This window comes from Typopeltis vanoorti, chromosome 16, assembly GCF_054136105.1.
Source record: "Typopeltis vanoorti isolate ZY-2024b chromosome 16, IOZ_Tvanoo_1.0, whole genome shotgun sequence".
Taxonomy (NCBI): Eukaryota; Metazoa; Arthropoda; class Arachnida; order Uropygi; family Thelyphonidae; genus Typopeltis; species Typopeltis vanoorti.
In genome coordinates, this window is record NC_143564.1 from 50775308 (window position 1) to 50790446 (window position 15139).

At 35.1% G+C, this 15139-nt stretch overlaps 1 protein-coding gene across 2 annotated transcripts in view; it reads right to left on the bottom strand.

Annotated features, from left to right (window-relative positions):
* Positions 1-15139, bottom strand: part of LOC150098013 (transport and Golgi organization 2 homolog) — a 160260-nt gene that overhangs the window by 28395 nt on the left and 116726 nt on the right. For both annotated transcript variants that reach the window (XM_090406381.1, XM_090406382.1), the window contains exon 6: positions 4477-4633. In XM_090406381.1, the coding sequence (XP_090262507.1) occupies positions 4477-4633 (157 nt within the window). The remainder of the gene's footprint in view (positions 1-4476; positions 4634-15139) is intronic.

A 15139-nucleotide genomic window follows, 5' to 3' on the forward strand; every position in this document is an offset into this window, starting at 1 on the left:
ACGCACTGATCGTGTACTGTTATTTTCAGTATACGAAATATCTGTACTTTCATTTCATTAAAGGTTATTGTGGTTATCATGTAATTTGTTGTTTAAAGTCATTAAAGATTTCTTTCATAATTAGATCCATACAGATGAATGACAGGGAAGATAATGTGCATTCTTGTCTCATATCTGCTTTAACATTAAACCATCTTCCTGTACATCCTTCAACTCAAATATAGACTTAAATTGAAAGCCAAATGGCTATTTTTCTGGCATCCTTAATAATAATTAAGAGGATACAAATCCCTTGTTGTTCAACTGCCAGTAAGCAAAACTCTAAGATTGAGAACTACGAATCTATGAGTTTCATATATACTAAAAAACTATTGGCGAATCCAAGTGTAAACGGCCACTTGGTAGTACAACACCAAGGCAACTCGAAGCAAAGGTGGAGCAAGCTCCCTCACTATCCTTGATATTTTCTCATAATATAAAAACACAACCCCTAGGGGATGTAATACTATAATTACATTATGAGGATTACATTTTGTAATTATATTTGGATTAATTATTTTGATAATTATTATTATCAAATATAGACTATTGTAATGATTGACAATGTCCCATTTCAACAATATGACATCAGTATTTTGTACAGTTTTTCTCTTGGTACATTGTCATATGCCTTTTCCAGATCTACAAAACTTAATACAGATCACTGTTATATTCTCATGATTTCCCAATTATTTCTCTTAAAATGAAAATCTGATCCCAACAATCTCTATTTGGCTTAACCCAGCTTTCTTCTTTAAACTTCCATTCAACAATTTCTTATCTTTTTCCAAGTATAGATGCTATCTTTCTGAAAATTTTTTATGTTGCTTCTCTAATGCTCTCTAATTTCTAACACTCTCCTTTGTACTCTCTCCAATATATCAGAATCACAATGAAAACCAGGAGACCAGACCTGCACACAATAGTCCAAGTAAGGTCTTATCAAGGCCTTGTAAACACGCAAAATGACATTCTTATCTTTACATGTGAACGTTCATTTCAACATTACTATTATCTTTTGAGTTGTATTTGCAATCTTTGCCACATGAACCCTGAACTTCAACTTCCTATTTACTAACACTCCAAGATCCTCAGCCTTATCAGTTTCTTCTAGCATAATCCCACCAATATAATACAACATTGTATATCTAATCATGCTGAAGTGAATGAAATGACTGACATTAAACTCACACCCATTTTCCCATGACCACAATTCCAGCCAATTCAAATCATTCTGCAAGTACTGCATAATAGCAGCATTCCTGATTACCCTACCTATCTTTGCAGCATCAGCAAATAGCTGTAGGTCGCTTGTCAAATCCTCCCCAATATCATTAATGTACAGATTGAATAACAGTGGACCAAGCACTGATCCTTGAGGTACACCACTTGTTAGCTTAAATCTTGCAGACCCACATTTCCCATATAACACTTTTGATATCTGTCAGTCAGCCATCCTCTTATCCATGCTAATATTCTATAAACCAAACCCATATTTTCCAGTTTATGCAAGAGTCTACCATGCTGTATCCTGTCAAAAGCATTAGCAAAATCCAAAAGTATCATGGTCTATCCATTCCCCCTTGTCTAGTTACATGGTAATATTATTATAGAATGTGAGCAATTTGCTAAAACATGACCTTCCCTTAGTAAATGCATGTTGTTCATTGCAAAGTAGAGATTCACTGTTAACCCATTTCTGAATGTGAGCCCTAACCAACTTTTCCAAAATCTTCACCACCACTCCTGAGATACTAATTGATAGATAGTTGGATATATTGGTCTTCGCACCACCCTTATGCAATGGAATTACCATACATCCCTTCCATTCCTGCAGAATCATAACTGTTCCAACTCATTAAACAGCCTGGTTGAAGGAATAGCCAGTTCAGCTGAACACTCTTTTATTCAATTTGTGCAACAGCTCTAATACCTCGACCTCATTACACCTGCGTTTCTTCATCCAGTGAGCTCAATGTTATGCACACCAGGTTCATAGCTTTGTACTCATTAGCTGAACAACCTCTTCTGCATCTGTAACCCTCACGCCATCAGATTTAGCAGAGTTTTTGTTTCATATTCATTCTTTCTTTTACTTGCAGCATATCGATAGAATTCTTGTGGGTTGTCTTTAGCATGCAGAGCCAGTTTCTTTTCATACTCAGACTTTGCTTTCCTACAAGAGTTATATTATGATAAGTACTACATGAAGAACTTATATCATTACTTACTTCCTATCAACAATTTTCCTCCAAATCAATCCTGCCAGAACTATATTTCTTTCTTTTAAGGTACTTTTTACTGTATCAATCCACTATAATCTTGATCTTTCTCTGTGTCTTTTTCCTGCCAACCTGGTAAAGAACATTTGTTTTGCTAATCTTTCCTCTCCCATTCTGTTTAAATGACTATACTGCCTGAGATTAGCTCTGCTCCCACATTCCTGGATGCTAACAATCTCAAGTTCTTTTCTAATATCATCATTTTTAATATGATATTGCTATTGATGCCATCTGTTCATGCCGCTAATCCATCTCCGGACTCTCATTCGTGGTCTCTAGTCTTTGGTTAAGTGGTTTATTTCTAACCCAGTTCTTAGATCCATAAGTTAAAATTGGTTTGAACATCATCTTGTACACAACTACTTTAGTGTTTTGACTAATTTCTCTCTTATTCCATATAATTAATTCGGTTGACTTCCTACATACCAACTTTGTTGTTTCTGGTGTCAATTTCCATATTTAATTTACTATCTTCACTAAAAATTGTGCCTAAGTAGCTGAAACGTTTTACCTGTTCTACAGGTTCTCCATTCACAATGTCGTTGATATTTTCAATGCTTCTGCTTATTTTCAATGTCTTTGTCTTGTTATTGCTGACCTTCATACCATATCTATTACAACAGTTATTGAATTTAGTCAGGGAATCTTGTAGTGATTTTTTTAAAAGTATAACATCGTCTGCATAAAGTAAAAAGTTAATATTAGCATCTCCAATTTTGATATGAGGCTAAATACCACTTTCCTTCATAACGTGATCCATATAGATAATGAATAACAGAGGGGATAATGTACAACCTTGTCTGATGCCAGATTTAATATCAAACCATCTTCCTGTACTTCCTTCAATTCTAACTTCTGACTTACAACTCAAATAAAGACTAAGTATTGCTTGATATAATGTTCCACTGACACCATATAACCGTAGCGTTTTGAATAGATTCCCTCTTATCACCTTGTCATATGCCTTTTGTAGGTGTACAAAACTTAAATACTAATCTTTGTTATATTCCCACAATTTGTTGTAAAATGAAAATCTGATCCTGACAGCCTCTATTTGGCCTGAATCCAGCTTGTTCTTCACCAAGTTTCTTTCTGCAATCCTTCTCAACTGTTTCTCAAGTATACTTTCATGAATGTTACCAGGAACACTCAGTAGGGAAATGCCTCTGCAATTCTCACATTCCTTTTTATTTCTCTTTTTTTATATGGGTACTATGAGAGATCTACTCCATCATCTAGAATTTGTCCATTCTGTCTTTTGTTCCTTGCCTTCTGAACTATACAGTGCAGCCACTGAATGAACTTTATATCTCCATAGTTGAGCATATCTGGTAGAATATCATCTATTCCTGCTGCCTTTCCACATTTCAGGCTTTTGATGTTTTTTTCCCACTTTACCTATGGATATGTATTCCTGATTGCATGGCTGTTGGGTGTTTTTTTTTTTTTACCACTATGCTGTTAGTGAGCATTTCATTTAGCAACTTTTCGAAGTAATTACTCCATACATCAAGGATATCTTTTTCTTCTGTTTTCATGTCACCTTTATCATCTCTAATTCCTTTTACAACACTCTTTTCTCCATTTCTGAGCTTTTTCAACAGCCTCCAGAGTATTTTGCCTACTTCCTGATATTTATTTTCTATGTTCTTGCCAAAGACTTTGCACGACTTTTATTTAGCTAGTTTTACACAGTGTTTAGGTTTCTTATATTGGTCTCTGTATTCTCTAACAGCACAATCTGTCTTATTCGCCAGGAACTTTTGATATACTTTCTTCTTTTCCTTCACTGCCTCTTTAACTTCATGTGTGCATCATGGAGTTGATTTTTCTATCCTTGCAGATAGAAAAATCACAGCCTCACCACATGCCTCTCTGGCTGAATCAATCAATGCTTTCTTCAGGGCTTGCCAGTGAATTGCCAAAGTTTGGGTTATTGTTCTGGTGCTTCTTTCTCAAAGCACTTTGGACATGTATCCTCTTAATCTATCCTCTTGAATAATGTTTGAGTATTTTAGTCTACAGTTCACATCTGAGAGCTGCTCAACTTTTATTCAATTTAAACTTTCTTACATGATTTTTTTTACTTTTCAAAATTAGTTGCTTCAAGTCATGTCAATAAGTACATTTTAAAATTAATTATTTAGGAACTTACTGAGTTTTGTCATCCAGAAAAGAAAAAAGTTCATCTATTAAAATATCTTTCGTGCTGGTAAAAGGGAAACATTTTACAATTTCCTGAAATCTCTCTTTTCCTTTAATAACTTTTGGCCATGGATTATCTGGACTGCTATTACCAAATGCAAAGACTCCTAGAAAGGCAAAAAAATGAGTATTAAATTAATGCAAGCAAGGCATTATTCTGATTAGAGAACCAAATCTTTTAATTTAGTTCATTATAATTTTGTTCTATCAAAAAATAAATTATTTATATTTTCAGTATAACTGAGGGATGTTACATAGTTAATATAATTTGCAACACAATTAAGATTGTTTTTATGATCAACATTTTCTTTCAAATTCCTTAGGTATTTATTTAACCATTATTATTATTATTATTATACAGACATCAACCACAGGGTTTGAAACTTATCACTGGAAGCCATTGGCTAACCATTATTCACATGATACCCAGCATGACTCTCCTCAAACTCATTTACTGATGAAGTGATTATTTTTTAAGTCTTTGTCAACTATACACTTACATGAAACTTAGCAATAGCACCATGTTCTTTCTCATCATTATAAACTAAATTTCCTCTGCATATATCTTATAACATCCCTTTAGGAATTTAATGTTTCTATCATCGGCATTAAGGCCTGTTAAAGCAAATTGGAATCCTTTTGATGGGAAATTGCCATCCTGCCATCTCCTACAACTGGGTAGTCAAGATTTCTCTCTGAGGGATGTTACACAGTTATATAATATAATATTAAAGCATAGTTAATATTCACTGTATATCACGGCAGATAGCTCCCTCTCTTTGAGCTTCATCGCCAATGCAGGAGTGTCCTAGAACTCTAGTTTGTCACTTATCTTTTTAATCCTATACCATAAATGACATATTTGCATCACCCCTAATACTATCCACAGTTTTCATGATGACAGTACACTTCATTTAGCCTATCCATTTGACAAACTATGCAGTTCAGGTATCTCAAGCTTCAAGATCATCTATAAGTAGCCACATTAAACACCAATCACTTTACATGCTACCAAAATGCAGTCTTCCCTCTTCTCTTTCCAAAAGGAAGATCTCAGCTCAAGTGTCACTCTATGCAGGTCTCTCTGCATGGAGTGACAATTACCTCCAGTCTCTTCTGACATAAACATGTCACATCAATAGCTTCCTCAGCCTCTAAAAAACAAAATTTTCTTCTGCTGACTTTACTTTTCACCTAACCAGATGCTAACACCATACAAATCCTAAATCTTCCTACTCTTAGAATACGGTTCACATGGTGCACACAGAACATGTGACAGTATTCTAAGGATGGACATATACTAACATTTGGTTTGTAGATTGAAAACGAGAGATGATTTATTTATTTATTATCTTATATCGATCCCATACATCATAGGCTGAAAAACTTAAAAGCACATCAGTGCCATGTGTGATACCAAGGGGTGCAGGTGAAGGTTGAGAAAGAAAGTGATATTTTTCTTAAATAGTTGCAGGTTACAGATGTTTGGGAATACTTTATGAGGAAGGTTGTCCAGAGGTAGATGGAATAAAAGAGGAAGAATAGCAGAAGATTGAGAGTGTTTGCAGTTGTACTGAAAAGAGATGTTCAGCATCTCTTTTCAGTACAGCTGGTCTCTAAATATTCTTATTGTATCTAAAGAAGAGCAATTTGGCTCACACATCAATATAAAAAAATAAATCATCTCTTGTTTTCAACCTATCAAATTCTGTAATTCTAACATCTTCGATATCCTCAAATGGAGCATTCTACAGACAATCTCCAGGATGCTATGATAATAATAATGTAAATATATCATGTAGTACTGACTCACCATTATAGACTTCCAAATTAATGGTATTTGTCAAAAATCCAACATTGTCAAAAAAAAACTACACATATGAGGTAGAGTACACAGTCTTTCCACAAATATTAAACTTATGGAATCGGGCTTGAGCCTCAGTTCCATTAGTAGCTGTGTGCAGCCAACATTCACGTGGGTGTTATCAGTAGAGAGAGAGAGGTCTAGCTATATAGCTAGACAACTCTTATTTTTAACATACTGAAAACACTTGGGATCAGTAGGATGTTTGTCTATTGGACTATTAACCATTATAATGATATAGAAGATGTATCTGACTGCCAAAAAACAGGTTGACCATGTTGCGTTTGGATGTAACAGCTTGTGAAGGCATACCTCCACAGTAATCCTGTGAGTACGAAGAAAGTGATGTTGTGAGAGATGAGCATTTCGCAAAGAATGATGTCACCTGTACTAACTGATGATCTGGGGTGAGAGCCTATCGACAGTTTACTGGACACTTCCTAACATCATAACTTATGCAGCAGAGGGTGATAAAATCAAAGCCACTTCTCTGGTGGTACACGAATGAGAGAGATATCCTCTTCATAGATGAGAAGATTTTCACCACTGAAAAGCCATTTAACTGCCAAAACGATTGGCCGATATACCCTAGATGGCTGCACAACACATGCATTAACACCCAGGATTCAGTTAGGTCATCACTCTGCATTAGTGATGGTTTGGTGGAGGTGACATATTGGGGATATTTATGTTGATTTCTGTGAGAAATGCCAAAGTGTAACAAGATGACACCATGCTGGAACCTGTGGTACAGACCCCGAAACACCTCATTTGAAGAGTCCTGTAAGATCCACTGCCTCAGCCCTTGCACACAAGGCATGGACCACACAACAGTGGGTGGGGGTGAATGTTCCCAACCACACATCACCGTCTGACTGGCCATAATGGAAGTCTATCTGAATCTGTTGGATTTCAAATTGTGGCCAGAGCTTGAGAGAGTAGCTTGCAAGAAATGATACCACAGAATCACCACCCTGAAGGTGAATTGGAGTGAGCAAAGCAAAATATTTGCAGTAATAATATTATTATATTCTTGTAAATGTGCATCTAATAAACATTATTATGCCACAAGCCATTAAAATTCGACCAGTGACATCTGCAATGAATTAAATAGAGCCTTCTCAGAGGCAAACCAAACAAGGATATTGTAATACTACAAAGAGACCTTAATGCTAACGTCAGATATAAAAATGATTGTGGAAGAGAACATAGGAAGTATGGATTTAGCATTAAAAATCAGAGAGGTGAAAAGCTAACAGATTTCTGTATCGAGAATGAACTATCATGAACGCATTTTTCCATAAGCATAAGAGAAGACTTTATACCTGATGTCCCCTAGAGATAGATGTATTAATCGATACATGGAGATAGCGAGACATGGAACATAACATAGAAACAGTGTGAAGATCTGAGGACAGCATAGAGAAAACTGGAAACATGGAGCATAACATAGAAAGGTTGCTTACGGAACAAACGTAAGCAACCTTTCAGGACAGGGGCAACTTGTGGTATTTTGCTCTTTATTTCAGTAATTCTTGGTACCTTTTAAGATGTGACATCTTTTGGCAACTGGTATAGGAAAGTATGAGTTCTGCATCACTTCAACCTAGGTATTTTATTTACATCTGGATTTGGCTCCCACTGACGACACCTCAACAAAGGTCGAATCTGGTCTGTAGTAGTGTTATTTTCCTCTTATTCTTCTTTCTTACATTTTTTTCTTTATTTATTTTATTTTTATACTGTTAACTTAATTTTCTTATATGTTCTGTATACCGTTTATTCTTATCACTATCTTGTTGTACTCATCTTTTGTTCCCGTATACAACCTTCTAAAATTTACACATGCTACATTTATTCTACTCTCTACTAAATTCTTTCCCCTTTATTAACAAATAGTCCTATTGGCCTCTCCATAGTTTAACTACACAACATTCTGAAAGAGTACACCCGATAAGCATTAACAAAATTTATATTATAACTGCGCCAGCTAATACCTAGGATAGATGGGACTCTTACCCAGGATGGCTTTCTCAGAATGATACATGATGATTAGGCTAAAATAAACTTTGTATCCCCGTTCACTAATCTCTTTCATACAGTCGTGACTCGCTTTGTTTATTCATACACGTGGGTTCATCCCACTAAGTTCGTCTATATTTTATGAGCGGCTGTTTGAATTCATAAATTAAGAATCAGGTCAGGCAGGTACTTTAATAAATTTGAGAAATTATACAAGTAAGCATTACTAACATATTATCTGAAATATTCTCAAGTAAGGTCCTAGGTTCAATACTAATTTAACTAAACACACAAATAAACTTGCTTAGATCACTAATAGAAGTAACTTAACATTATTTCTTTGGCAACTATCACTCTTTCTACACTCACGTGGTCATTAGTTATATTACTTTACACATTACTATTAGCTCATACAGAAATAAAACTGGCCTTGTTGGGCAGACAATTCTTAAATAAATGGGCCTGAGCCAAATCTTAGATAGTTCTTAGAGTTCCATAATATTAGTCCATTTCAGAAATTTTCTTAGGGGATCACTTTCTTTTATAACTAGAATTCACAATACAAAAGTCTACTTTACCATCCCTGATTAGATGCTGTGTCTTTCTTCTTGCCTTGTCTAGTCATCAAGGCTTCCTCACTCTGCTTTCCATCTGATTACCTTCGATCAGCTATATGGATTGAATCTCAACAGGAAAGAAAGGATATGGCACGGGAATATGGTCAGATCGGACGGCATCTGCTTGGTTCCTCAGTCGCACAACAATGCACAGTTATCCTAGTCCAAGGAAATAGCTTGGTCCATTTCAAACGCTGCGACAGATGAACCAATGCCTTCCACGGCCAGCCAGGAACTTCTCCAACAGAGCGGACTGGACCTATGTCCGAGAGAGGTCAGGAACCAGGAACCCAAAAAAAGCCTTGAATGGGGTTTGCATGGCCTTTTTGGTTTCTTTCTCTTCTCGGTGTTTCTCGGCCATCGCGATGCCGCCAACACAGTCACGTGGATTTATGTCATTGTATTCAGCTCCCTCTATTACCTATTACATCACACGTGCACTTGTTTTGCTCTTCTTGGAAAGTGCTTTAGTTTCTCTTTCCAGTAGCTACCTTCCGCCCTTTTTGTATGCGTAACACAGGACGGTTAAAGGTGACCCTTGAACTCTGGCTCACAGGCTTAGCTACTTTAGTATAAAATGGGGTTCTTAAGTAGATTTAACAGTTTACATTGAATTCTATATCTGGTCCACATGCATTACAGATTATGTCTAACAAACATTTTTATACAATTTTGTACAATTTCTTGCTCTTAAATTTGATTTATATACATTCTCTGCCTAAGTTAAATTAAAGTTGTGTCCCAAATAATACGTGTTAAAGCATTTCTTAGTTTATTCAAGACACATCAGTAGTGACCCTTTCCCATAATGCATAGCATCATACATGTCTGCAAGGAGATGTGCTTTGCATTATGGAGAATACTAAGGATAGTGATCAGAACTTACTCCACCTTTACCACGAGTTGCCCCTGTCCTGAAAGGTTGCTCATGCTTGTTCAGCCGAAACTTTATAGTTTCTATATTCGGAACGAAACTCTTGTAGTTTCTATATATTCGGCTTTGAAATAATGTTGGATTCAATATCCACTTAATTTGTATAATTTTGCATCACCAAAGTGAAGCCTTCTGGCTCTTTATTTCATTAATATATTTATTTTCTATATTCTGTTTTTCCAATGCTTCTATGATTTCTTCTTGCAATATGGAGTCAAAAGCTTTTGTGTAATCTACAAACATCATATGAAGGTCTATTTGGTATTCGTTAGTTTTTTCTATTAGTTTGGTTTATAGTATGAATATGTCCTATTGTAGAAATGTCTTTTCTAAAACCAGCTTGTTCTACTTGTTGAGCTTCATCCAACTTTATCATTAATCTATTTAGCAATATTTTTGAAAACAGTTTTTCTACTTGTGATAATAGGCTTATTGGTCTGTAATAATTTATTTTTTCTTTCTTTTTTCTTTTCTTTTCTTTTTTTTTTGTGGATTAGGACCATAATTGCATTGTTCAGGGATGTTTTCTTGGTTGATAATGTCATGCAATAACAAATTCAGTTCCTTCCATAATGTCCTTCCTCCTGCCTTAACCCTAACTGTGATACATGTGTTGCAACAGCAAGTAAATCTGATACTATTAAAGTAGAAGAAACAAGCAGTTGAAAGAAAAAACACAGTAGGAAATATAACAGTTTATATTTGGAATTCAGGTTTACTTGGTGTGGAGATGAAAGTGAACAGAAATCTCAATATGTTTGTGTTATGAAGTGTTGTCGAACGAGTGCATGAAACCTGCGAAACTAAACTCCGAAGACAATTAGAAACTAAACATTGTGATGTGAAAAATAAGCCAATTGAATTTTTTCAGCGACAATTAGGGACATTAAATCATGGGAAAGATATAGTTTCGGTGATGGGTTCCATTAATAGCAAGGCAAAGGCACTAGAAGCATCCTATCTCTTAAGTTTGTGCATAGCGAAAACAAGGAAAGCTCATTCTATCAGGGAAAATATTCTACTTCCAGCTATAAAAGATGTGGTAAAAACTATGTTTGGCAACAAGTTACTAAAAGATGTTGATTTGATTCCTCTTTCAAATGACACTGTCGGTCACAGAATTAATGATATGGCAGGTGACGTAGAATCTCAGTTAATCGAAAGAGTTAAAGAACAGCCCTTATTATGCGTTAAAAATAGACAAGATGTTACAAATGATGTGCAGTTAATATGCTATATAAGACATGCACATGATAACAACATTCATGATGATATTCTGTTTTGTAGAACTTTGCCATCCCGAACAACTGGAGAAGAAATATTTCACACTCTCAATAATTACATAATACACAAAGGGATCCAGTGGGAAAAATGTATAGGCTTCTGTTTGGATGGAGCTTGCACCCTTACAGGCAGGTATAGTGGGGTTGCTTCTTTGGTCCAGATATGAATTGGGTACCATAAATAGGGAAGCATTAGCCTCCAAAGGAATGCCACCAGAATTTAAAACTGTGCTATACAATGCTGTAAAGCTAGTTAATTTTATTAAAGCTCGACCATTAAATAACAAGTTATTTTCAGTACTCTGCGATGAAATGGGCAGTGAACATATACAACTTTTGCTTCGTTCTGAAATTCGCTGGCTTTCTAGGGGCAAAGTACTAACAAGGCTATTTCAATTAAGGCACGAAGTTTTATTATTTGTAAATGAACGTAATTCTGATTTTGCATCACTCCTTGTTGACGAAGTATGGTTATCAACACAATCTTATCTTTCAGACATTTTTTGAAATTAAATGAACTAAATCTCTCCCTTCAGGGAAATTCTTTTAACTGTTCTTGACGTGTACGACAAAATAAAGGCATTCGGGGAAAAAAAACTGGTTTTATGCATTAATTATGTAAAAGACAGACAATTTGCACCTTTTCCAACATTGGAATCCTTTTTAGTGGAAAATGATAATTTTATTGATTCTAAGTTTCTGAAACAAGTTTGTGACCACCTAAAAAATCCGAAAAGGAATTTTAAAACATATTTTCCGAATGACTTTTATAATAAATTTCTGTGGGTTCGCGATCCATTTCAGGCTTGCAGTCACGAGAACGACCTTTCGGTATCGAAGAAAGAACAATTAATTGAGCTTTTAAGTGACAGTGAACTTAAAAAGGAATTCCGTGATCTTGGTTTGGCTTGATTTTGGATCTCGTCTTCAGTGAGAAGTGAATTTCCAGAATTATCTGAAGAAGCAATGAAAATCGTCATGCAGATTTCTACAACTTATCTTTGTGAGAAAGGATTTTCATCGCTCCTTCAAATAAAAACAAAATACAGACTTCGCCTTAGTGTGTGTATGTGTGCCTCTCTTCGACTGAAGTTGACCAATATTGAGCCAGATATCCAGCAACTCTGCAAGGGCAGAGAAGCTCAACCATCTCATTAAAAGTAAGTAACAACATAATTATATTATATTATTTATTTGACACACTTTTAATCGTTTACTTCCAATTTAAATGTTTCCATATGTATTCAAAAACATGCATTTAGATTTATTATGTTATAAATGGCACAGTTTTTCTGAAATGTTGGTAATTTCCATTGGTTTTTAAAAAAATTACAAAAAGTCAAAACGACGTATCGGGAAATAAATTAAAAACACTATTACTAATTATATGAAGAGTCAAAGGCTTCAATTCGGTGACATGAACTTATTTAAGTTAAGGGATGTTACAACCCATATTGTTTCTTAGCTGAATAAGAAACTCAAAAAGTTTCATGCCGAATATGGAAACTATATAAATTTTGGCAATTCCAAGCGTAAGCAAATACCCGGATAGTGCAGCACCTGACCCATTTGGTAGTGCAAACTGAGGCAACTCATAGAAAGGGTGGAGCAAGCTCCGACCACTATTCTTGGTATTTACCCATAATGTGAACTTAGCTCCTAGGAGCTGTATTACTGTTCTACATTATGAGAGAAGGTCACTACCCAGACCGGTTGTCGCCAAATTGAAGCCTTTGGCTCTTCATATAATTAGTAATTTATTAGGACATCTTCTTGGCAATTCTCATAGAAGGGATGCAAGTTCTGTTTGCCACAAACTTGGTATTAAACTAGGTCTACCTACTCACTGATGAGACCTCAATAAAGGTTGAACCCGGTCTGGGTAGTGACCTTCTCTCATAATGTAGAACAGTAATACAGCTCCTAGGAGCTAAGTTCACATTATGGGTAAATACAAAGAATAGTGGTCGGAGCTTGCTCCACCCTTTCTATGAGTTGCCTCAGTTTGCACTACCAAATGGGTCAGGTGCTGCACTATCCAGGTATTTGTTTATGCTTGGAATCGCCGAACTTTATATAGTTTCTATATTCGGCACTCTTTGAGTTTCTTATTTGGCTAAGAAACAATATGGGATGCAATATCCCTTAACTTAAATAAAAACACCAGGTTTATTTTTGAAGTAAAACTTTAATTCCAACTTTATAAAATGTTATTTTTTTCACTTGCTTTTCTGTTCGTAAAATCGTCGATGACATTGTCGAAGTCTATTTCATCAGTGAGTTGCTGTTTTATAGACAGTATGGCAAGATTTCTTAAACATCAAAAAAAGTGCCCCCTGGGGCGTACTCCCCCAGCACTTTTAATAATAAGCAATAATTAGAATAAGAAATAATTAGACTATTGCTTATTCTCTTATTATTTTTTTTTTCATGTTTATGCTAATTTTTGGTGAAGCATGATCTTTGTTTTCATTTTGGAGATCTTTAAGATTATCATTATTATTATTATTATTGGACCCTGGAGTCAGCAAACTCATCATGGGAGGTTCATTCAACTGACAACACATTCATCATACCGAATCTTAAAATCCTTAACACTTCTTGCATTAACACATTCTGGTAATGCATTCCATTCACTAACAATTCTCCATTTAAAAAAGGTACCCCTCACACCCTTCACCACATTCTTACATAACTTCCAGGGATGACCTCTGGTTTTTTCCCCTCTTGCCTTGACCTCTTTTTATAATCTCACCTGGATTAACCTGATGAAATCCTGTCAACTAACTTAAATGTCTCTATCATATCATCTCTTTTCCTCCTATTCACCAAACTCTGCAATCCACATTTTTTCACCCTGTTTTTATAATTTTTTTAAAAAATTTCTGTAATCATCTATTCCAGTTATTTAAAATAAAAAAAGCTGTCAGCTGTGCCACTGTTAATTTTCTATACATCTCTGTAAACATTATTTTACACCAAGTGTTAAGTAATTACACAAAAGTTCAATTCCAATCGGTGCAATGACTTTTAACTCTATTCCTTTCAGAATTTGGAAAATTACTGACTCAAGACTAAATATAAAATATATACATTTAATTGAACTAAAGCATTACACACATTTAAATAAAATTATATAAATAAATACAAAATTAATTGGATCCAAGGTCTTCAAATCTACACTTTACAGATTTTCTTATTCTAAAGAATTAAAATCATTCATTCTATTACTGGATTGGTTAACATACACTTAATCATGTCTACCAGACTAAACACTTTATATCACACAACAACAAATGTTAATCAGAGTCGGCTTTCTTGTTAGGTCCTTTCCTGAAAACATAGAACTATCTCTTCACTTCCATGGGATCCTTTTTTTAAAAATTCCTTATTTAGCATACAATTTTTTCAATAATTCCTCCTATTTCACTAGAGTATAAATATTCTTACCTCTTGCAGTTCAATTCGATGCATCAATTACCAATTTTTGCACCAGAGAAAGTTTTCTTCTACTACCGTATATTATCGCATATAATGCGAAAAATTTATGGTAAAAAACACTACTTAAAGTTAGGGGTTCGCATTATATGCGGATCCTAAAAAATATAACATCTTATTAGACTTGCACACACAATATATACTACCTAATGCCTATGCAACCAAATCTACTTGACACACTTGCATTCGGCGACCGAGGCGCATCGTTTCTGCGCATGCGCTCTCCGTCGCCGAATAATAGAGCACAGTTAGGTATATCGGTTTAACCACAGTTCATTATAAATATTATTCGTCAAACAAACCTAGCCTGAAAATGAGCCAACAGAAACATAAACATTCATCTTTTGAAGCAGGATTTAAATTGCATGTTGTGCAGTTTGCAGAAGAACATAATA